General features: G+C 40.8%; 1 protein-coding gene across 1 annotated transcript; it reads right to left on the bottom strand.

Annotated features, from left to right (window-relative positions):
* si:ch211-107o10.3 (uncharacterized protein LOC407663 homolog) lies at positions 1-26,342 on the bottom strand. Its single transcript, XM_048615765.1, is given in 9 exon segments — positions 1-1,280; positions 2,719-2,926; positions 3,741-3,857; positions 15,227-15,258; positions 15,260-15,365; positions 15,368-15,379; positions 19,477-19,668; positions 20,141-20,281; positions 26,234-26,342. Coding segments are annotated over 9 exon segments (1,047 nt in total). The 3' UTR covers positions 1-1,150.
* Positions 26,343-26,481: the final 139 nt, after the last annotated feature.

Here is a 26,481-nt window from a genome sequence, read left to right on the forward strand (position 1 = left end):
TTGGAGTCACATGTAGGCCAGCCCAGGTGAGAATGGCAGCTTTCCTTTCCCTGAAGGACATTAGTGAGTCACATGGATTTTTCCGACAATCAGCAATGGACTAGATGATCAGTTTTCAAGAAATTTGATTGAGGAGTAGACATCAATTGGAGCTTGAGGTGTAGTCACAACTACATGCCTGTTAAGGTCTCACAAAACAGCATTGGAATGAATGGCCTTTTTACCTATTGGATGATCATCTGTGGTGTTTGAGGGATTTATGTGGGCTAGAATTCTATGTAGCACTCGCACAGCAGTGGAGTATCAGCCTACATTAAATGAAGTATCTTCTGGAGTGGGGCTGAAACCAATGACCTCCTGACCAAAGAGTGAGTGCATTACCTACCTAACCTGGGATGCAATTGTGAGGTGGGGCTAGAGGGTGTGCAATATTTTGGATGAGGAAGTACAGATGTATTACAGTTCTCATTTTACAGAATCCTATGCTATTATTATTCTGTTTGCATTCTCATATTCAGATTTATAAATATTTTAACTAGCACACTGGGATCATATGCTCCTGCCAAATGGGAAGGTGTACTTGCAGTGTGTCAAGTTTCCATTATAAATTCTTGCATCCATAATTACAATTAGAATGTTACAAGGTTGGAATAACAGTAAAATATTTCACTGGACACATTATATAATTTTCATACACTACAGTCATGTCTTGCTTCCCAATATCCAGGCCATTGTATTCATCAAATAAGTCATTCCATTTTACTCATGAGTTTTTATGTAACTTTTGAAATTGTATGTTGGAATGACATTGATCTTTCCATCTGAATTAAAAGCCAGTGACCGTGCCTGTGATAGAATGATCTTTGCATTTCCTCTCCCTACAAACTGCACATTTGAAATCAGTAACAGTTATGCAACATCTTGAAATTTACTGAATTTTATTGTCTTGAAAGATACTATGATTTAATTGACCCTGTCTAAACTTCAAAATCTGCACAAACCACAGGCCAGAACATCCTAAAACGGTGACAATAATTTTCTCTCAGAACTGATAATATTGCATATTAAGATACTCCGAAACACCACCACACACCCTGTATATAAGAAGTTTCAATCAGGAATGTAGAATAAAGACAAATGGATTAACATCTCAGGATTCAGGAACATGAAGTCGTTGTCCTTCAGATTCTAGACCCACCATCTTTTCGCTGAGTTCCCAAAGTCTCTTTGCAGGCTCATCATCTCTGCCTTGAGGGGCAACTGCTTTAACAGCACAATCACTGTCAAAATGAATAAGTTGGAATTAGTCTAGCATGCAGTATTAACTGCAGATGGTCCACTGGGTGACAATACAGGAGGTGTTGGCTTTGTGCAATGGTGTAAAGGGCCATTTGCAAAACTGTCTCCTAACATGCCACAGTCAAAAACTGACCCCAATATACATAATTTCTTTTTAATCTTTTGGCTTTTGGCTTTCCCATTCCTGATGATATGAATGTGTGAACAGAACAGAACAGATCTTTTATCACAGCCATCAACCTTTTAGTCTTCCATAAGGTCAGAACACTTCTTCTTTCATCGCATTTTCCTTCCATGACATTGCACACGCCAAAGCTCCCCACCCCCACAACCCACTCAGGAAGCACAGATTCATTATTTTCTGCAGAACTTTACATTAGTGAAGTTGCAAATTATTCAAAGTTTCAACACCACTATTGGTACAAACTGATGGAAAAGATTCCAAAATGTACACAGCCAGCTGACTGGCTCAAAAAATCGTTGGCTCCTTGGGATTACAAAGGTTACAGGGTGAAGATACTCACACAGTTCCTAAGCACCTATAGGCATCAATAGTAAGAGTTTCAGATGAAAACAATGAATATCTGTGTATAGCAGTCACATGACCATGTGGTGACAATGTTCATGTACAATAGTCACAGTGTTGTAACATCAGTGTACAATTGCATGATTCTTATTGATTTCATTTTTTTTGGAGGAGGGCTGTATACACATTCATGTTCCTTGATACAACATTTCAAAGCAATGTGATACACTGTTAAATTGCAATACAGCAGCAAGTATAAAAAAAATACATTTGCATTTATGAAGCAGTTTCACATCCTTAAAATGTCTGTGCAATATAGACAATGAGAAAAGATAGTCACTGTCATAATGTTTGACTGTACTCAGAACGTACGCAGCAAGATCCCATAATCAGCAAGTTGATAATGGTCCTATCATCTTTTTCAGTGATGTTGACTGATAAGTAAATATTTGGCAAAGATATTATTGAGGATCATTGCTCTTCTCAAAATAGTGCACTAAGATCTCTACCTCCACCTGAGAGAGCAAATAGGCCCTTGCTTTAACATTATCCAAAAGAAACATTCCCTCAGGAGCACACTTAATTCTTAGCTTAGATTTTAGATTTAAGTCTCAGGAAGAGGACTTGAGCCCATGACCTACTGTCTTGGAGATAAGAATACTATCCGCTACCCCTAAGCTGACACCACTGGATAAATGGTCCAAGATTATGAAAAGCCAGAGCGCAACAGGTCGGTAACTATTTCTTTATTACCTGCTTTACCTGAAAGTCGTTATGTTCACCATCACAGGAATCTTGGCAGGAACATCGAGGGAACTAAAATTTTAAATCAGGCACTTTCAACTGTTTCAAGAAGTAAGCTACATGATACAAGATAAAGAATGCAACCTCACCTGAAGTACAGGCCACTAACATCGTCCAGTTCCTCAGAAACTGCACAATAGATGTTTGTCTGAGCTCCCTGCCATACACTCTTAAACGTGAGAATGGATAGAGGTACCAGGAGAATCTTTGACCATATTGACAGAGTAGGGTACATGTGACATAACAATTCAGTCTTTATTACTCCCGGATGGAGACAATTGGCAGTAACTCCAGTGCCTGAAATAAAGACAGACAATCATGAAGGCAAAAATGTGAAATTTAGGATATATGTTCAAAACCAGTTTGCTAAGGATTGGTCCCCTGAGAATTAGGATTCCGATCAGAACAAACAGATCTATAAAACTTGCCAATAATTTGGCATCCATCAATGTCAGTGCATAAAGTGGAAATGCTTGAAGCACTTTTCAGAGTTTGGGCTTAAACAATGCAAGTCAATACTCAGTATAAACATTTTTTTATGCATCCAAACAAAAGATATTGTTGACTTGGAAGCACAGAATTTAAATACATTTCACACGAGTAGACATCCTTCAACTTCAAAAAGGCAAGGATAAAGAAGAAACCCACAAATACTTAGTTAGGATCCTAAAGGCCAATAACTTAAGTTAACTAAATAACTGGAAGTTTTGTCCCAACAATTATCAGCACTACCCCTGGCTTCAGGCATCATAAATAGTTTAATTATCTTTCTGAACATAATACATAGTACTGTTATTAAAGTACTTAACGCATACACAGGTCATTTGATTTAGCTGATCCGTCTATACTCTACATGAACCTCCACTCACCTTTTTTCATCTACCTCCTTCCATATGTTTACTAGCTTGGCTCTTATAAAATCAATGCAATTCACTTCAGTGGTTCCGTGATAACAAATGTGTAGTCTAAGCATTCTCTAGGTCATATAGTCATACAATATAATTATAAACACATTTATCAGATCACCCCTCACTAGTCTCAGTTATAGGAAGAGGACCCCCAGCCAGTTCAAATTTCCCTGACAATGCTGGTATCTTTCTACAACACTCACCTTTTAATTTCTTTGCAAGTTCCCTGGTGAACAGGACATTGGCCAGCTTGCTCTGTTCATAACTAACAGCAGGATCATAACAATTTTCCAAATTAATGTAATCAAAATTAATTTTCCCTGTATTTATGAAAAAGGAATCGGTAACCCATGCATTAACTTCAGATTATTGATCAAATCACATTTTGTAGATAAATAAGAAGCAATTGTTATCTTTGAGTATAAGTGATTCAGGTGAAATTCTTTCTGATCCTTTTCCAGATTATTTGGAAACAAATCATGTTCCTTTGTTTCTTTTAATGCAGCACATGAAAGGAAATGAACAGACTTTGCTTTCAAAACTGAAGCATTTTTATTAATTCACATTAATGGCCTTCGCTGGCTGGGCCAGCATTTATTGCCCATCCCTAGCTGCAGTGGAGAACGTGGCCGTGAGCTGCTTTCTTGAACTGCTGCAGTCTATTTGGTGTAGATAAAACCACAATATCATTTGAGAAGGAGATCCAGGATTTTGACCAAGTATGACTGAAGGAATGGCAATACTCTTTTATGTCTGGATGTTGAATGGCTTGAAGGGAAACTTGCAGGTAGTGGAGTTCCCATATATCTGTTTCCCTGTCTTTCTAGACTGTAATTGTTTTGGTTTAGGAAGGTGGTGTCGTAAGAAACTTTGGTGAATTTTTACAGTACATCTCACAGATATTAAACACTGCTGCCACAGAGCGTCAGTGGTGGAAGGAGTGAATGTTTGTGGATACAGCATCAATCAATCAGGCTTTGTCCTGGATGGTGTCAAATTTTTGAATGCTTTGAATTATGCTCAAGTCAATGGAGTGGGTTGAATGTTGTTGGAAGTGCACTCATCCAGAAAGTGGGGAGTTTTCATCGCACTCCTGACTTATGTCTCATAGATGCTAGACAGGCTTTAGGTAGTCAGAAGGTGAGTTACTCATTGCAGGACTCCTAGCTACTGAACAGCCCTTGTAGCCATTAATATGGTTAATCCAGTTCAGTTTCTGGTCAATGGTAACCATCAGAATACTGACAGTGAAAGATTTAGTGATGGTAATGCCACTGAATGTCAAGGAAATTGTTAGATTCTCTCCTACCAGGGATTGTCATTGCCTGACATTTGTGTGATGCAAACAGTACTTGCCACTTGTTAGCCCAAACCTGGATACCAGGTCTTTCTGCATTTGGACATGGACCCCCTCCAGTATCCAAGTAAACATAAATGGTGCTGAATGTTGTGCAATCATCAACAAATTTCCCCACTTCTCACCTTATGATGCAGAGAAGGTCATTGATGAAGCAGCTGAAGATGGTTAGGTCTACAATATTTTACATTTGCTAAAATGAAAACTTGCAAACTAGAGACCACAAAGAAACAAAACTCACTGGGTAAAAAATATGGATTGCTCTTTCTCAAAATGTAGTTATTACTAGATTTTTTTATTCATTCATGGGATGTGGGCACTGCTCGCTGGGCCAGCATTAATTGCCCGTTCCCTAGTTGCCCTTGAGAAGGTGGTGGTGAGTTGCCTTCTTGAAACCCTGCAGTCCACCAGTTCCTTTGGGAAGGAATGCCAGGATTTTGACCTGGCCACACCGAAGGAATGACAATCTATTTCCAAGTCACCAAGGTGAGTGGTTTGGAGAGGAACTTGCAGATGGTTGTGTTCACACATTTCTACTGCCCCTGCCCTTCTACATGGAAGTGGTCATGGGTTTCAAATGTGCTGTCTGAGGATCTTTGATGAACTTCTGCACTGCTGTTACTGAGCATCACTGGTGGAGGGAATGGATGTTTGTGGACATGTTGCCAATGAAGTGCTTTGTCCTAGATGGTGTTAAGTTTGAGTGTTGTTGGAGCTGCACCCATCCAAGCAAGTGGGGAGTATTCCATCACATTCCTGACATAAGCCTTGTAGATCTGGATATGATTTGGGGAGTCAGGACGGTAGTTATTCACTGCAGTATTCCTAGCCTCTGACCTACTTTCATAGCCACTGTGTTTATATGACGAGACTAGTTGTAAGCCCCAGGATGTTGATAGTGGGTGATTCAGTGATAGTAACACCATCAAATGTCAAGGCAGTGATGGTCATAGCCAGGCATTTGTGTGGTGTGAGTGTTACTTGCCACTTGTCAGCCCAAGCCTGGATATCATCCAGATTTTGTATTTTGAACACTGACTGCTTCAGTATCTGAGGAGTCGCAAATGGTGCTGGACAGTGCACAATCATCAGCAAACATCCCCACTTCTGACCTTACGATGGAGGGAAGATCATTGATGAAGCAGCTGAAGATTATTGGGCCCAGGACACCATTGTGAGGAACTCCTGCAGAGATTACCAATCCCCAATAACCACAAACATCTTCCTAGGTGACAGGTACGAATCCAATCAGAGGAGAGTTTACCCCCGATACCCATTCATTCCAGTTTTGTTAAGGCTCCTTGATGCCACACTTTTTCTCCCCCTAATTGCAGCTGTGATGTCAAGGGCTGTCACTCTCATCTCCCCTCTGAAATTAAGCTCTTGTCTATGTTTGAACCAAGATTGTAATGAAGTCAAGAGCTGAGTAGTCCTGGCAGAACTCAAACTGGGCATCACTAGGCAGGTTATTGCTGAGCACCTGCTGCCTGATAGCACTACTGATGACACCTTCCATCACTTTGCTGATGATCAAGAATAGACTCAAGGGGTAGTAATTCACTGGGTTGAATTTGTCCTTTTTTATGCATAGGATATACCTGGGCAATCTTCCACATTATCAGATAGATGCCAGTGTTGTAAATGCACCAGAAGAGCTTGGCAAGGGAAGCCACAAGTTCTGGAGCATGTCTTCAGTAGTACTGCTTGAATGTTTTCAGGGCCCGTAGTCTTTGCAGTATCCAGTGTCTCCAACTGTTTCTTGAAATCATGCGGACTGAATCAAAATGGCTGCAAACTGTCATTCCGTAATTCAGGGACACTGGAGGAGGCTGAGATGGATCATCCACTGGCACTTTTGGTTGAAGATTGCTCCAAATGCTCCAGTCTTATCTTCTGCACAGATGTGCTGGGCTCTTTCATCATTGAGGATGGGGATACTTGTGGATGTGGAAGGATTGCAGAACTTAGATCTGATCTATTGGTTATGGGCTTGTTTAGCTCTATCACTTGCTGCTTATGCAGTCTGGCATGCAAGTAGTCCTGTTTGGAAGCTTCAGCAGGTCGATACCTCATTTTTAGGTATGCCTGGTGCTGCTCCAGGCATGTCCTCTTGCACTCTCCATTGAACCAGGGTTGATACCCTGGCTTGATTGCAGATTGTGTACAATTCCGCTGCTTTTGATGGCCCACAGCACCTCATGAATCTATCCGAATTCTGTCCCATTTAGCATAGTGATGGGGGTGATTCTCAATGTGAAGGCATAACTTCATCTCCACAAAGACTGTGCAGTGGTCACTCTTACCAATACTGTCATGGATAGATAACTCGGCAGAGGTCAAGTACACTTTTCCCCTCTTGTTGGTTCTGTCACCAGCTGCTACAGACCCAGTCCAGCAGCTATGTCCTTTTGCCCTGACAAGCTCAATCCGTAGTGCTACTGCTGAGCCACTCTTGGTGATGAACATTTAAAGCCCCCACCCAGAGTACATTTTGCGTTCTTACCACCCTCCATGCTTTCTCCAAATACTGTTCAATATGGAGGAGTACAGATTCATCAGCTGAGGGAGGACGGTACGTGGTAACCAAGTGGAGATTTCCTTGCCCACATTTGACCTGAACCCATGATAGGTCATGGAATCCGGAGTCAATGTTGATGACTTCCAGGGCAATTCCTTCCCCACTATATACCCCTGTACCACCATCTCTGCTGGGTCTGTCCTGGTGGTAGAATAGTGATGGTCATAGTCATATATATAGAATAATTGTCTGTAATCTATGTCCGGCTATTGCTTGACTAGTCTAAGAGACAGCACTCCCAGTTTTGGCACTAGACCCCAGATGTTAGTGAGGAGGACCTCGCACAGTCAACAGGACTGTTTCTGTTGTTGTTGTCTTTTCCAGTGCCTAGGTCGATGCTAGATAGGCTGTCCAGTCTCATTTCCTTGAGATTTAATAGTAATTAGGCCAACTGAGTGGTTTGCCAGGCCATTTCAGTGGGCCATTGAGAGTCATCCACACTGCTGTGGGTCTGGAGTCACATGTAGGCCAGACAAGATGAGGATGGTAGATTTCCTTCCTTGAAGGGCATTAGTCAACCAGATGTGTTTCCAACAGTCAAAAATAGTTTCATGGTCATCAGTAGATTCTTAACTCTACTTTCTTTTAACTGAACTCAAATCCTACCATTTGCCATAGCTGGATTTGAACCTGAGTCCTAAGCCAAATTCTGGATTAACAGTCTTGCAATAACAGTTCTAGGCCGTAATGGCCAAGACAGTAGGTTAAATAGACAGCATTGATTGAAGTATACTTATCTTACCAGGACAAGTATCACCTCAAAAGGATAGACAGAAAGAAAAAACCAAATGAGTTCACCTGGTCAGAGTTAAAATCTATTTTAGGGACAGGCCCTAGGAAACAATGAATGAATTAGGTCATACAGTCAGTGATATACAGCGCAGAAACAGACCCTATGGTCCGACTTGTCCATGTCAACCAGATATCCTACATAAATCTAGTCCCATTTGCCATCATTTGGCCCATATCCCTCTAAACCCTTCCTATTCATGTAAGCATGTAGATGCCTTATAAATGATGTAAATCAAAAAGCCTCCACCACTTCCTCTGGCAGCTCATTCCATACATGCATCATCCTCTCTGTGAAAAAGTTGCTCCTTAGGTCCCTTTTATATCTTACCCCTCCCACCTTAAACCTATGCCTTCTACTTTTGGACTCCCCCACCCTTGAGAAAAGACCTTGCCTATTTAACCTTTTCATGCCCCTCATGATTTTATAAATCTCTATAAGGTCACCTCTCAGTCTCTGACACTCCAGGGAAAATAGCCCCACCCCATTCAGTTTCTCCCTAAAGCTCAAACCCTACAACTTAGGCAACGTCCTCGTAAATCTTTTTGGAGCCCTTTCTAGTTTCACAACGTCCTTCCTATAGGAGACAAGAATTGAACACAATACTCCAAAAGTGGCCAAACCAATGTCCAGTACACCTGCAACACGACCTCCCAACTCCTATACTCAATGTACAGACCCATAAAAGACAAACATACCAAATGCCCTCTTCACTATCCTATCTACCTGTGATTCCACTTTCAAGGAACTATGAACGTGCGCTCCAAGATCTCTGTTCTACAACACTCCCCAGGACTTTACCATTAAGTGTATGTGTCCTGCCCTGATTGACCTTTCCAAAATGCAGCACCTCAGATTTATCCAAATTAAACTCCATCTGCCACTCAGTGGCCTAGTGGCCCATTTGATCAAGACCCTGTTGTTTTCAGAGGCAACCTTCCTCGCTGTCCACTACACCTCTAATTGTTCAGCTTACAGGAAACTCCGACCTATTTGCAGAAATCTCTCTTACAAAGAGTCCGCTGTGCATTAGTATGGTAGCAATTTTGCTTGATTCAAAGACCCACTCCATTGGCTTCAGCATAATCAAGGTTGATACCCTTACGTACTTTAGGGGTGCTGCACTTTTAAATAAGCAGGCTTTCAGATGAGCTGTTAAAGCAAAGTTCTGAATGCCCTCTTGTGGATGTAAAGGATCAGAACACTATTTCAATTGCTTCAGTCTGAACAAAACATCAAGTGAGGGGGCATGTTAAATAGTGGGCAGAGAGGACAGTGGCTTCATTCTGAACACACCAGAGAGGCTGAATGTGAAAAACATTCAACAGTAAGATTATAGGAAATTACTAAGCTTAATTAGTTGGTTAGTCGTTACAGAGTATATCAAAATAGCTTGAAACTGAAAAAGAATTCATAAAAAAGGAGTTTCTTGAATTTTAGGAAGGAACATTAGCAAAAGGGAGGCAAATTTAAGTCAAAGTAAAATCAAATAATAAAGTAAAACCAAAGTAAAATAAAGTCAATATGAGTGCAATAAAATGTAAAATAACTTTCAAAGATTTAGGATGGCAAGTCAGCAGGACATGGAGTGTACATCCTATGTGAAGTCACAAAGATATGATGTGCCTCTGACAAACGTCTGCAGGAAATGTCACCAGCTACACAAGCTTGAGCTCTGGTTTTAGAACTGGAGCAGCAGCTGGGTCATGTTGTGCATTCACAAGGCAGAGGACTACATGGACTGTACTTACATGGAGGCAATCACACTGCAGATTAGAAACAAACAAGCAGAGAGGGAATTGGCCAGGCAGTCAAAAAAGTCAGGCAGGTTGTGCAGGAATCTCGAGTCTATCCTACTTGCCAATCAGCATTGCATTTTGGAAGCTAATGATGGCAATATTTCCACAAGCAAGTGTGGTCACAGACAAGTCCATGACATAAAGGTCTGAGGGGTCTACACACATGCGCACAATGAAGTACTCAAGAAGGAAAGAAGAATGGAAGGGTGCCTGTTTGTGTCTGTTTTCATTGATGATGATCCAAGAAATCTCCCAGAATTAGAGACCCAAGTGACTAGGGAGAATCAGGAACTGAAGGAAATTAGTATTCGTAAAATGGAGAAATTAATGGAGCTGAAAGCTGATAAGTCATCAGCACCTGACAGTTTCCATCCCAAAGTGTTGAAAGGAGATGGCTATAGATATAGCCGATGCACTAGTCACCATCTTCTAAAATTCCATAGATAGGGGATTTCATAGCCAGGGGATCAGACAGGCATTTTTTTGCAGCATAAAATGTGACTCCAGGCTAGTACAGTACTTCCCTGGTGCCAGAGTTAACTATGTCATTCTGGGGGACAGGGAGTCACCAAGAAGTCATAGTCCACATTGGCATAAGGAGGAAGTGTTGTGAGGCCTTGAAGCAGAATTCAAGGATTCAGGAAGAAGAATTAAAAAGCTGGACTTCCAAGATCAGTAATCCCATGTGCTAATGAAGTTGAAAGCTTTTAATTAAACACTAAAGTAGGCTTTGGAGTTAATTTCCTGGTTTTAGTTAAAGTTGTAGTTTAATCGCGAGGACACAAGAGAGCACAAATTTTTCATTACTGGAAGTTGAGATAATTGAGAACAAGGAGCATAATGGGAATAATACAGCTACTTGCAAGGGATCTAACAAACGTTTATTTTATAACCACATCAAGAGAAGTCTCGAAACAAGAGGTAGTCAAATTAACACAAGAAACAGGAGTAGGAGTAGAAACAAAAACAGAAATTGCTGGAAAAGCTCAGCAGGTCTGGCAGCATCTGTGGAGAAAAAAAAACAGTTAACATTTTGGGTCCGGTGACCCTTCCTCAGAAGGTGCATAAGTAGATTGTGTAAGCTCTTGAACTTGCACCATTCAATATAATTAAGGCTGATCTTGGACCTCAATTCCACTTTCCCACCCTGATACTTGCTTTTTTAGCTTCCAAACATTGTCACATCAGAATACTGTCTGACACAGAGGATTTCAAAATTACACCCCAAGAAGTCTTTCCTCCTCGCAATCCGAACCTCTAGTTCTAGATTCATAAGGCAGGGAAAAATAAACTCTCAGCACCTGTCCTGTGAAGACCACTCAACATTAAATATTGGAATGAGACCACTACCTCATCTAAGCTCCAGAGAATATGGCCCTTTCTCCTCTCATTAATTCTTGGAATGAGGGAACAATATCAAAAATTGCTGGAAAAACTCAGCAGGTCTGGCAGCGTCTGTGGAGAGAAAGCAGAGTTAATATTTTGGGTCCAATGACCCTTCTTCAGAATGAGAGAACTGGTCAATAAAGTAAACTTTAATGTACATACAAACAGCTTCATTCCAGGGTGTCCTCTAGACAGCTTACTTTCCCAGCTCATTTTATATTGTAAACAAACATAGATACATCATACTTGGTCACTAATATAATGGAAATATCTGAGAACAAAGCACTGATCCTTGAAGTACAAATACTAATTGCAGCCTGCCAACCCAAAAACTACTCAATTACTCTTGTTTTATTTTCAACCCATTAACTAGTCCAAATACACACTGACATATTGCCTCTTAAATGTTTTCTTACTTGTGTAAAAAACACTAATACATTTGTGAAGCATGATTTTGCTTTCATAAGATTATGCTGACTCAAAATCTTAATATGATTTGGCAGTGTGCAAAAATGATAAGATTCTAGTGCTTCCTTACTATTGGTGTCAAATAAATAAGCCAAGGTGCATGCTTTCTCTATTTCACTGGTCTTGGAGAGTGGGATTGCACTTACTACATGTAAACCACTGGGACAATTCAAGAATCTGGAATATTAAACCAAAGTTTACCAGTTCTGCAACTAGGAGTTTTAAAACTCAGAATAAGACCTGTTAGCTTCTGTAGTAAAAACTGTAGTTTAAAAACTGTATGCTGATTAAGGAAATTAGTAGAAGTTGATAACTTAGGAAATTAAAGCTCCAAATATGTCAGCATTTAGGAAGAACAGACAAAAAGGAAAATCAATGCTATTACATTGTTCATTAAAGAAGAAATTAAACCAAAAATGTGAGGAAGGATATTAACTCTGACGACGTGGAATCTGTACGAAGAGCTGAGAAACACAGAGGGGCAAGAAACATTAGTGGGGTTGTAAATAGACCCCCAAACTGTAGGGGTAATTTTGGGAATGGCAGTAAACAGGAAATTAGAGCTCCAAGCAATAAAGGAACATCCACAATTATGACTTTAATCTGCGTATAGATTGGGCAAATCAAATTACTAATACCACCACAGAAAGGGAATTCCTTAAGTATATACAGGATGACTTTCTGTATCAATATGTTGAGGAACCAATTAGAGAACAGGCTATCCTACTCTGGGTATTGTCAGCTATTCCCTTCTCATTGCACAATCTAGTTGCATGAGGGGATATGCGACCATAATAGAATCCCTCATCAAAATGGAGTAACATAGTTGATTTGGCAACTAGGGTCCTGAATCTAAACATAGAGGAAACTATGATGGTGTGAGCCACAAGTTGCTTATGATAGATTGGGAACATTAAAGGGATGAAAGTGAAAAGGCAACGGCAAACATTCAAACAGCACATGGGACAACTGCAACACTTCTGTCTGGTGAAACTGTAAAATGGGAAAGGTGCCCAAACCATGGCTTACAAGAGGAATTAGAGATAGTATTAGTTTCAAGGTCAAGATATACAAATTGGCCAGGAAAAAAAACAGACCTGCGAAGCAGGAGCAGTTTAGAATTCAGCAAAGGAAGACACAAGGATTGATTAAATGGAAAATAGAGTACCAAAATAAGCTTACAGAGAACATAAAAACAGAGTAAAAGCTTTCCACATATGTAAAGAGAAAGGGATTGAAGACAAACGTAGGTCCCTTACAGTCAGAAGTAAGGGAATTTATAATGGGGAGGGAGGGGAAACAAAGAAATGGCTGACCAACTAATTACATGATTTGATTCTATGGTCACAAAGGAGAACATAAGTAACATATGAGAAATGTTGGGAACACAGGGTTTACTGAGAGGGAAGTATTGAAAGAAATCAATTTTCATCAAGAAAGTGCTAAGACACCAGCTATTCACAATATATATTAATGATCTGGATGAGGGAATTACATGTAATATTGAAAAATTTGCAAATGGCACAAACCATGGGGTGGGGTGGTGCCACCTGCTTCAGTGTAGTTTGAACAAGCTGGATGAGTGGGCAAATACATGGCAGATGCAGTATGATTAGTCTAAATGTGAGGTATTCCACTTCGGTAACAGAAACAGAAGTAGTGCAGGTTATTATCTGAATGCCTATAAATTGAGACAGGGGAATGTGCAATGAGACCTGAATACCCTTGTACGCCAGTCACTGAAGGTAATCATACATGTGCAGCAGGGAGTGCAAGTTGCAAATGGTATGTTGGGCTTCATTGCGAGAGGATTTGAGTACAGGAGCAGGAATGACTTGCTCCAATAAATAGAGCCCTGGTGAGACCACACCTGAAATAACGTGTGCAGTTTTGGTCTCCTTATCAGAGGATGGTTGTTTTTGTAGCCAAGGGTGTGAAGCAAAGGTTTACCAGACTAATTACTGGGATGGCAGGACTGACGTATCAGCAGAGGATGAATTGGTTCAGATTATATACACTGGAGGAGTTTAGAAGAATGAGGGGGAATCTGATGGAGAGCTCTAAAATTCTAACTGGACTAGACATGGCAGACGTAGGATGTTCTTGACGGTGGGAGAACCAAGAGCCACGGCCTAAGACACAGAATAAACAATTTAAGACTGAGATGAAGAGAAATTTCTTCATCCAGAGAGTGGTAAGCCTGTGGAATTCACTTTCACAGCAAGTAGGCAAGGCCAAAACATTGTATGATTTCAGGAAGGAGTTGGATTTAGAAATTGGAGCTGAAGGGATCAAAGGATACAGGAAAAAAGCAGGAACAGATGACTGAACTGGATTATCATAGTGAATGGCAGACCATGCTCAAAGAGCTGAATGGGTTACTCCTACTCCTAATATCTACATTTCTATCAAAACAGCCCCAGCTTTTGGCCTTACAGGGTGTGAAGGAGTTTATGTTGAGCAGTGTTCAGGGCTTCCAGTGGTGCAGTGGTTATTTTTTAAATTTTTAGTGCAGTACACAAGAATAAGGAATTTGCAATGTTGACTTAAGACGTGAATAAGGTGATAGGTTCCTTCATTTATTGCATTCGGAAACCTGTGCATTTAGTGAGAATGCATCAACGGCTTGTAGATTATTTCAATTTCTCAGCTATTCGATTTTACAAAGTGTTAATTTAGCTAGCTCACTGCACTCCCTGCATTTTTTGGCGGTGGGGAGGAAGTTGATGGTGGAGGGGGAGGATACGAGAGTAGTAATTAGAGACAGAAGCTCCGGAGGCAAGATGTCTTTGGGTCTGGGCCCAAACGCCTGGGTCAGGACCTGCACTGGGCCTCAGTGATTTCTATCTCTGGCCTTGATTTGGAGATGTATATTTTGAGAGATCTCTGTCCTTGCTGTTTGCCTTCATGCATTTTCATCTTTCTGTCCTTCCTGGCTTTGTTAGATTAAGACCCCACAGTTATAACTTTTATGTAGCCAAAGTGGCAATGAATTACAGTAGAATTTAACAGTAACTGTTAGCACACAAGTTGTTCAAACCAAGGTACCATTGCAGCCGAGCTAAATCCAGCCTGCCACTGTTAATCAGGCTTGTTGGTTAACTGATGCAGAGCCTAGCTAATTACTCACTCCCCACCTCTTGCTTTCCCCATCTTACTGAAACTCCAGCTTCAAAGATCTGACTTCTATCCCCAAAATCAGCTACTCAGTATGATTTTTGGAGGGGGGCGCGTGGGGAGATGACTGGAATGTTCCTAGTCTATAGGGTTTCACAAAACACCACACCATTGCAAGTAAGCAGTAAATGTACCACGGATGTGGGCTAAACTGGACACAGTAACTCGGTGCAGACTTCTTGAGCAGGTCCAGCAGGAAGTTCGTTAGGAGAAAATGACTCAAATGATTAACTCCAAACTGCATCTCAAACCCATCCTCAGTCTTCCACTTTGGCACCTCATGATACCTGGAGACACAAATAAAAACATCATGTGAGAACAAGACATTCTGTGCACCAGATAGCAGACTCGCAAAATGAAAAAACCAGCAGCAGTAAAGCAAAATGCACTTCAGTTTTAGCCTGTACTTTCCCATCTGTAGAGGATTATTTCAAATCAAGTTTAAAAAAAAGCTGTCAATACTGTACTTTAAAGAAAGTATGAGCTGTAGGTTCTTGATAAAAAGGATTTGAATGACCATAAAATCCTAACAGAACACGTGTTGTACTGACCAGATACAATGCAAAACTAAGGCTTGGTTTATCCTCTCAGGAAGATGTAAAGATCTCTTGCTGCTATTGGAAGAATATTGCAGTCCTGGTGTATTGTCTAGTATGCAAAGTTCCACAAATATCTTTAAAACTGATTAGCTGGCCACTTTTGTCATTTTGTTCTTGTGGGACCAGGCTGTATGTAACTTTATGTTGGCCTGGAGTAATGACAGCAAAACTATCAGTTAATGAGCTAAAATTGGGTTTTCAAATGGTGGAATACATTCATAACTTCTTTTGATAAACCCTCTGGCTCTGCAAAGCTAATATAGCTTTAATAATCAAATTTTTACATTATATAATTCTACATAAACATTTTAAAGCAAAAAAAAATATCAGCACATTTCACTGTCTTGGAAAATGTTTGTGATTGGCTTGCTGACATAACTGGCTAGATGGCTGGAGATCATCTGACATGATGTCAGATTTAAACCAGCATCAGGAAAAGTGAAAACAAGCAAAATACTCTGGACACTGGAGATCTGAAACATAAACAGAAAATTCTGGAAAAACTCAGCAGGTCTGGCAGCAACTACGAGCAGCGAAAGAACTGACAATTCAAATCCAAGATGATTCTATGAGAGGGATGGAAAAGTTATGGGGTGTTATGCTATTGGAAAGGTGGGAAGGATCAGGTGGAACAGGACAGGTGGTCAGGGAAAGATTAGAGAGCAAGGGAGATTAGAAAAGAAAAGGAGAAATACACACTACACAAATTTAGATCTTCGTAGACAGTTTTCATACAATTCGGCAGCAAACGTCATCACTTTTTATCACCAATTATGAAATCCTGGCAATTGTAAAGGCAATAGTACAGTAACATTACCACTATGTCATCACCTCAGCCACTAGGAGAGGGGAATCCTATTAACCAGGAGGAAAAGAAAAATCAGAAGCACTTCAGCAGGGATCCTGAAATAATTCCATATCCTGCCAACGCTTCACCATTCCAATGCAACTCCCATATTAACCCCACTGTCAGTGTTCTTCATTAAACACCATTTCTAACCATTGGTTACAAAGTGGTCAGAAACAGGTGGAGCAGGAAGATGTACAGCACACATGGAACCAATGCATTAGGGATTAGAGAACCCACACGTTTGCCTTCCAAACAGTGTATAGGTCTAGGTGTAATATTCTTACCTTCTAATGGGCCTCATACTAGCGGGTTTTGTAACCCTCTCCCTCGGAGAAGACACTTGCTACACCTACTCCAGGCAGTCACAATCATTTTTTTCCCCCACAGTGCACAGTTTTGATTTCCAGTACAATGGAAGGCTGGAATGAACGCTCTTCAGGAAGTGATTTCCAGCCTCTGCCAGTGAGGCCCTAAACACCCAGATCCCAATCTTGAAGGCTTTTCTTACAAACCCCACAGGCTTTACACCTCCGCAGGTTCCCACCCAACATGAGGGGACCATGTCAAATGTCGTCGTCACACTGCCGGTCCCCCCCAATATTACATCACTCATCTATGCTTTACCGCATTTACCCTCTCCCCCCAACTATCCCCCAGCCTGCAACCCCCAGTTCTTGCAATTAGGTTCTCAAAGCCCTTTCACACAGCAGCAGTCCACCTAGTCCAGGCAGAATGATTGTGGCCCACCCCATTAGCTAACTAACCAAAACAACTGATGAGAAATGCTGAGCCCCCGAATGCTGCCTTGCATATTCCCGGCCATGTTGGCCCTAGTCCCCAGGCTGAACACAATGGAACCACAGAACCGTGTGTCATCCACTCCCCAATGGCAGAGGACAGACCCCTGACCAAGTACACTCCAACCACATGCCTGACCATAGTAAATCCCCTGGACTGGTATCACAGACTGATCTCGACATTGTGGTGGGATCCCCTGACTGATGAGTGCTTCATGGACCTTGGTGAAAATTAGTCCCCTAAGACTGAGGCATAGCTGTTTCCTTGCCAGACATGCAGTGTTTTTGCTGTGTAAGCTGTTGGTGCGTGGTGCAGATGCAAAATTGAAATAGTTGTCATGCAGCAAGACAATTTGCCTGGTTGTGTTAACCGTGCTAGTAAGTGCAGCAAGGCAAGGCAAAAAAAAAAGGGTAGGGATGCTGTGAGCATGAAGGCTGGTGCTAAGTCAGCAAGCACTATGACAGCAAACAACCAGCCTTATCCTGAGAGATATGCGCCCGTCCTTGCATACAGTGCGTCCTTGCAGCAGCCTTTCAATACTAGCTGCTGGTGTGCAGTGTAATGCAACTCTGGGATTTCTATGCATCCTACTCCTGAGATCGGATAGGTGCCACAACGATCCTGAGGGGTTGGCAAATATCAGATGCCAATGTCCATGGACGAGAGCTACACGAGGCTGATGCCCATAGATCATGCCCTGCATTGCTGTTGCTTAGGCAATACGGAGGCTTTTCACAGCCAGCACCAAGCCAAAGTCATCAGGTATGCACTCTGGCTAGCAATGTTAGAACTTTCAGCATCTAGTTTGCTCGCAACAGATGGTAGGCCTAGAAGCTACATATTAATGAGGCAAGATGTGAAGTTTATAGAGTTGTTAACAAGCAATAATTCCCCATAATAAACAAATCACCACTTCCAAGTGAGAATCACATTTCAATGCCTGGGGCTTAAAAGATGCAGCAAGTTGCTCCCAAAGTTGAGACAGGCCTCACTGACTTCTTGCCATAGTCCACGTTGTTCAGGTCCCTATTGGATTCTGCCCATTGCTTCTTATGTACCTGTTGCCTCCATTTGCTTTGAATGCTGCAAACAGCTTCTTTAAACATAACTTGTAAAATTGCTGCCATTCTCATTCCATAGTGTCCTTGATAGACCAGTACTTTCCACAATCCAGAAATAAAGAAAATGTAAAGATATGGTCATTACACTAGAGAGTGGTGGCCTATTAATTTTGAAGAAAAAGTGAACACTCCAGATCACTGCACTGTTTCATGTTTAAGGCAATGCATGCACACTAACAAATCGAACGAAATTAACTATTACTACATTATTAACAAATTAGATTTCAACAATAACTGTTAGTTAGGGTGGGTTAATCCCAAAGTGGGTATTAAAAATAAAGTTCCAGGAGCCACAATGTTGAATACTTCTTTTATCATGTAGAAAGTCAGGGCATATTCCTACTTCAGGGCTGGAATATAGATGAATCTAAGAAAGCCTAATTTCCAGGGCAAAGACCCCTGTCAGCATGAAAACTGAAGGAATCTTGCCTCAACAAAGTAAAGATTTGCTGTCTACAAACTGGGTTCTGGATATCTGGCTTCAAGAGGGAAATGAATCTGTCCTCTGTTCATGACAACTTGTATGTTTTACAAGTACTTAAATAGCCCTAAGTTGTTAGAGGAGTGCAAATGTTTTGTTTCACCACACTCCAAAAGGGTATTGTGAGTAGACAGGAACACTGATTTGAGGCCACAATCTGATCAGCCATGATCTTAGTAAATGGCAGAGCAGGCAAGAGGGGCTGAATAGCCTAATTCTGCTCTTAATTCAAAATGTTCATAAAAGTTTGCTAATATTCATTAACGCAGTGCCTTGACTTGCATGATGGGTGCATCTGTGTCAAATTTGAATCTGAACTAAATGGCTTGAGGTTATTTCAAGAATTTTAGTTAGGACAATGCTCCCACATTAAAAATTATATAATTTATATTAATTCAAACATACGCACGCCAACGAAAAGATATGCTTCAAAAGTAACTAATTGGCTGAAAAGCATTTTGAAAGATCTGAAAATTAAAAGATTTGCTATGAATAAAATTATTTTTCTTTATCTAGTGCCGTAAACTGCTCTTACCTGCATTATCGATGAGGATGTCCAGGCGTGTTTCAGTTTCTACAATTTTGTTTGTAAAGGAACGCACAGACCGAAGTGACGACAAATCCAGTTTCTGCACCAGGACATTTCTGTTCCCACTTTCTTTTCGGATCTCATCAGCTGCCTTACTGGCCTTTTCCAAATCACGGCAAGCTAATATTACACGTGCCCCTGCAACCAGAAAGGGAGGCTGTTAGAATTCTCTTCATTAAGTAAGACAACTTACAGCAAAACAGCGAATGAAGTGAACATTTAGCCCTTATATTGGTTATTTGATGGAACTATTGAGATAATTTTATACTCTCACTCTGCCAATTCTGCCAACTTTTACCTTCAAGTAAGTAATAAGGCAGTGTCCCAGAAATCAAAGTTCAGTACATTCCAACATGTACATCTCACATTGCAACAGCGCTGACAATGACTCCATTCATTGCAAAGCACTTTGGGACTGCTCAAGATCAAAACAGGTTATGGTTTTCTTGTACCATTGTCAAGATGGAGCAGCAGGGCATGCAGGCTTCACGGCAAACCAGAAATGCACTTTCAGTCTCAGATAATCAAATATTAATTGTCATACAGAGTGACATAAAAGCAACAAGTAGCCACACACAAAATAAAACATTATAGTAAAGAGCAGGGTTACCTCTCTGAGCAAGATCTTTGGCAGTCTCCTTTCCAATCCCAACATTAGCGCCAGTAACGATCACTGTTTTTCCATCCAGTTGTGCTTTACTCTTACAAACCCCACCAGAACACCATCGTCTTACAAAAATTAGCCCAATTCCTGTAGAATCATTAAAACAACAGGAGAAAGGGTAATTGTGACTGTCATGTATGAAATTGGCTAAAGAAGAGATAAGAATATTTATCCATTCAACTACACAAGGAGTCAATGCATATATAACAAAGAAGTGTGGATTCTGGAGATACAAAAATTGTTGGCAGGTCTGGCTGCATCTGTGGAGAGAAAACAAAATTAATGTTTTGAGTCTTGTGACCTTTCTTCAGATTCATACACACCAACCTCCATAGTATCCCCCATTTAAAAAGCAGGTTTTAGAGACTGTAAAGTTACCTGCTGCACTGCAGATCTTCCAGAAATGGTGCGTGACAGAAGGTTCTCATGCAGGTAAAACAAGAGAGCACGAGGGCAGAGCAACAATACAAGGGTACGGGGGTGCCACAACAGCACAAAGAGGAGAACAGACAGAACGCTGTTTTGCAAAAAGCTGAGAGATCAATAAAGAGTCATCCACATTACTTTGAACTTGAAGTCCATAGAAGTCAGTTCAGATAAACATGGCAGACTTTCTTTTCTCAAGGACATCAATGAACCAGGTGGATTTTTACAACAATCGTATGGTTACACAGTCACTAATATTGAAATGACTCCATTGGTTGCAAAGCACTTTGGGACTGCTCAAGATCAAAACAGGTTGCGGTTTTCCTGTACCATTGTCAAGATGGAGCAACATGGCATGCAGGCTTCACGGCAAACCAGAAATGCACTTTCAGTCTCAGATAATCAAATATTAATTGTCATACAGATTGACATAAAAGCAACAAGTAGCCACACACAAAATAAAACATTATAGTAAAGAGTAGGGTTACCTCTCTGAGCAAGATCTTTGGCAGTCTCCTACCTGTTAATTTTAGACTGGTTTAATTAACAATTTAAATTTCCCAGCCACAATCATGAAATTTGAATGTGCCTCTCCAGATGATTAGTCCGGTCCTCTAGATTTAATCCTTTGCTACCGTTTGCTAGCGTATTTGCCTGGATACTACTTCTGTTTACGGAGATTGAAGAAGGCTAGGCTTAGGAACAGGAATAGGAAATTTACTTAATGAGACTGTTACAGCAAAGAAAACAAAAAATACAAAACAAATGAACTGAAGACAGAGGTAGAAACACTGAGTTTGGGAAGAGGATGGGAGGGGAGGAGGAGGAAGAAGAGGAGGAGGAGGAGGAGGAGAAGGGAGTGCATTTTATTCCCATTCTCCACCCCACCCAACAAACTGGAAAGTGCAGAACCAGAATAGTGACAGAATGAGTGACAAGTATGTAGATTTTAAAGGCTTATCCTGAACGAGACACAGATTTTTCATCTTTTTGCCCAAGAACAACACCATAGTAGCTCAACTAGTTTTAGAATCTAACTGATGCAGTCAGAAAAGAACTGAGGTAACACAAGAGGTCAATAATTAATAAACTCAATTATCTACAAGCATCACAAAATATTTACAGCTAAAACAGGGGTCAATTGATGCAAAAGAATGTCATCCCCAAAATTAGGGCATGAATCAGTAGATAAATAAAATCCCAGGAAAATTTAAATCTTAATTAAAACCAAAAAAAAAGAGTAATTTGAATGGTTTTGTGAATTTAAAGACAAACAATAACACTTTAAAAGGACAGAAAGAAAAACTTGCAAACCGGGATTGATAAACAAGAATAGATCGCCACCAGGAATTTAAACACTCAAGGTATATTGCTAAAGTTTATTGTCTCATTTAACAGCAAGTCTCTAGGAGAAAAAAAGATACATTTCAGGTATTCATATTAATATGCCATTGTGCATAAGCAGACAGGGACTCCATGCAGACAGAGTCTAGCAATTAGTACAATATCTCAGCGGCCACATGAAATGACCGTTATTTCTTCAAGAGGTAGATAAGGGGGATTCATTAACTCTGTTGGCTGGACGGCTTTGTGACGCAGAGTGATACCAACAGCTTGATGTCAATTCCCACGCTAGCTAAAGTTACAAATGTGGTGGCCCTCAGGTTAAGCCACCGTCAGTCACCTCATTCTAATGCCAGAGCAAGCCTATGGTCTGGTAAGACTATGGCATCTTTGCCTTTACAAAGAAACAGGCCAGTTTTAGTGGTTGAAGGGTGCAGAATAAAGCATGAGGTGAGACACATCCTGGAAAGCAGGGGGATCCTTTATATAGAGGACTTACACATTGTTTCTTTTTCTCAATGGTTGCTAACCAGTAGCATGGGGTGAAAATGAGAAGCAAATTAACACAAAAACTGCAAGATTGCACTAACACGCTAGACGTTACATTATATTAATCTATTAGATACATCCATAAATTGGAACACTGAACAGATCAGGCTATCTCCATGGAAAGAATTATTTCAGGATGACGAGTTCTAATGAAAATTCCAAGCTGCAATTTTAAGCTACCTTGTTTGCTCCAGTGATGCTTTCAGTCCTGCTAGGGGTTTCCAGCATTATACGTTTGCAATTTCTGTAGCATTCAGTTTTTAATTCAGTATTAAAAGTGTTTAAAATATTGTTGATTAAATCCTATCACAACGGTCTGTTAACAAAGGCAAACATGGCCAATATAGCCACAGGTACAATGACCTTGCAACACTGCTTTTATTGTCACTACCTTAATAAGAAAGTTCACTTAGCTGGAACATCTTTAAAAATTGTAATAACCTTGTTACAAATCAAAAGAAGCACTTACAAAAGTAATGACAGGCTGCTATATGTCTTTTAATCATTTGAATTAAAATTAAAGCTTATAGCTCAAAGTAGCAAAGGACCGCAATTGCAGAGTTAAACCCCAGCTGACTGTACAGCATTGCAGAACGAGACACTTCCTCTAGCAACTTTTGTTGACTCGGACTAGACCTTGATTCGGAACTGAGGCTGCATTGACAATACAACCAGCGTCAACACAAAACCAGCCCCACAGTCACAGAGAATCTCATGAAACTTTTTTTTTGGTGGTATCAACAAATGAATGCCAGTGCGAAATCTTCCAAATGAAACAAACATGATCCATGAGAATTAGTGACCGGGGGAATTACTCTTCGTCTTTATAAAGATATCTTTATGAGCAAATCTTGATACATTTAATGCCTCATCACATTAACAAAACACCTCAAGTCAATTATTGTGGACAAGAGAATTTCGTAAATAACAAGGGAAAATTCAGGTTTTTTGTACTGTTGCAGGAAGAACTTGGGCTAAGACATCAGAAAACCTCTTTGCTCTTCCTCCAAAAAGTGCCTTGTTTTCTTTAATGTCGTTTAACCCTACATATAAGGTTTTTGTGCCACAGTTCTTCATGCCCCTGAGCTGCAGCCAGGATTAAATCCACTTCAGAACTTGATGGCTAAAGAAGATGCATTCATAATGTGGACAAATAGGTTGAACATCAACTTGTAAAACCTTCCAACTATACAAAATGGAAGGTAGCAAGAGCAAGCGAGGTTCTGGTCAGCCATGCGACGAAAAGAAGCTTCTCCCATCACTATCCATAGCTTCAGGGGTGAAACATACAGGAAGTCCTTACTTAAAGTTGTTTCACTTAAACCTGCAATTTTCAGGTCATAGAATCATGGAGATGTACAGCACAGAAACAGATCCATTAGTCCAACATGTCCATGCCAACCAGATATCCTAGATAAATCTAGTCCCATTTGCCAGCATTTGGCCCATATCCCTCTAAAACCTTCCTATTCATATACACATCCAGATGCCTTTTAAATATTGTAATTACACCAGCCTCCACCACTTCCTCTGGCAGCTCATTCCATATTACACCCTCTGCATGAAAAAGCCACCCCTTAGGTACTTTTTAAATTGTTCCCCTCCCACCATAAACCTATGCCATCTTGTTTTTGATCCCCCACCCCAGAGAAAAGACCTTGTCTATTTACCCTATCCATGCCCCTCAATTTTATAAAAGGTCACCCCTCAGCCTCTGACACTCCAGGGAAAATAGCCCTAGCCTATTCAGGCTCTCCCTGTAACTTAAACCCTCCAAACCTGGCAACATCCTTGTAAATCTTTTCTGAACCCTTTCAAGTTTCACAACATTCACAACATATAGCAGGGTGACCAGAATTGCACACACTACTCCAAAAGTCTTAAGGTCTTACAGGAATCAATGTTAAACCTAGAGTTAGGTTCCCAAGAGTCTTTCTCAACAGAATAAAAACTGTACCTTGTAAGATGAAATATACTACTTTAAATCACTACATTTATATGTAGCAGAGGACACAAAATCTGCAGAGGGATATAGATAGGTTAACTGAATGGGCAAGGGCCTAGCAGATGGAGTACAATGTCGGTAAATGTAAGGAAAAATTGCAGCATGCTGCTGTGCAAAGGGACCTGTGTGTCCTTGTACATGAATCACAAAAAGTTGGTGTGCCGGTGCAACAGGTAAGAAGGCAAATGGAATATTGTCCTTCATTGCTAGATGGATGTAGTTTAAAAATAAGGAGGCTATGCTGCAGCTGTTTAGCGAAGCAGACTCATGCCTGGCCACCAGGCCCATAACAAAGTACTTAAGATGGATTGTAAAGTTATACACTTCTTTTCTTGTTTTTGTATTTTTCTGTGTTTTATGATGGTCACATTATACAACTACATTTTGTAAGAAGATACGTGCGACAATAAATAAATAAAATCAAATTTGAAAAATGTACAACAGATCTGCAAACTGCAGGGGTAACAGAGTGTTGCAGGGCACATTCCAGATCCATTACACATTTTTCAAATGACAACAAACTAGTCAAACTCATTCCAAAACATATATTTAGGCAATAAGAAGTCAGGCTGGTTAAACATGCTTGGCAGAAAAACTGTTTTCTGTTTAAAATAAGTTGAACCAGGAAACAAATTGCCCAATTTTTGCTAAACCCATAAACCAGGAGTACACACCAACAATAAAGTAACTTATGGCAAGGTTCTAGATTAAACTACTGTATGCAACAAAGAAAAGTTGCTTTAATTGGTCAAATCTTGATCCTAATGCTGGAGTGTTCTTGATTACTATGAAATGGAACTGAGAAACATATCAGCCATGATCAAATGGCAGAGCAGAATCAATGAGCCAAATGGCATTATTCTGATCCCTATATCATGGTCTTATGGTCTAACTATGTTACGTGAATCCAATTTCAAATTCATCTTATTTTCAACATCACCAAGTTATAGTGGTACACAACAACAGTTTCTTTGGTTTCCTCTTGTCAGTGACAACCTGTTTTGTGGCTTTAATATTTGAAGAATAGAGCCATGGGACATAGCCTCAAAATTAAGGGATAGCAGATTTAGGACTGAGTTGAGGAGGAACTTCTTCACCAAAAGGGTTGCAAATCTATGGAAATCCCTGCCAGTGAATCAGTTGAGGCTACCTCATTGAATGTTTTTAAGGCAAAGACAGATTTTTGAACAGTGAACAAATTAAGGGTTATGATGAGTGGGCAGGTTAAGTAGAGCTGAGTCCATGAAAAGATCAGCCATGATCTTATTGAATGGTAGAGCAAGCTCGATGGGTCAGAAGGCCCACTCCAGCTCCTAGTTCTTATGTTCTTATGAAATAAAGTAACTTAGTTCTCATCATCTTCCACTCACTCTCTACTCAGGCACTGGTAAATATGGGGTGCAACTCCTAATCATCTTCTATCATCACACCCCAACCCACATATCTGCCCCCCCCCCCCCCCATATTCCACACACATCCCCATGTCATCCACGTGCCCCACTCATCCCCAACCCCTCTGTCCCCTCCCCACACCCTCTACTCCAAACACTCCCCACACCCACATCCCTAATTCCCCACTCCTCCCCTACAAACACCCCCCCACTCCTCGACCCCGTTAAAGTACATATAATTCAATATCGAGACCTTGCCGCCAGCTCCACACCGCTCGCCTCTCCCACAAACATTTCGCGTTCAAACGCCAAAATTTTGCCCACCGTTTCCAGAAAGTTCGTTGAACAGCGACTGCCTCTGAGCCGAGGAGCTTTCGATCGGGCGAGCGCAGCTCCACCGGCCCCGACTTGATATGGAATAAAACCTCAGCATCTCACCTGTCACCAGCAGAGAACTGGCCAACGCCCAGTATCACTGCAAAACCTCCACCGTGTCCCACAAGACCATGACGGACCTACACACAGCGACCCGAACTGACTGAATCCAAGCGGCTGGGAGCCGGCGGCGTTCG

Source organism: Rhincodon typus, chromosome 33 (assembly GCF_021869965.1).
Source record: "Rhincodon typus isolate 14 chromosome 33, sRhiTyp1.1, whole genome shotgun sequence".
In the NCBI taxonomy this organism is placed as follows: domain Eukaryota; kingdom Metazoa; phylum Chordata; class Chondrichthyes; order Orectolobiformes; family Rhincodontidae; genus Rhincodon; species Rhincodon typus.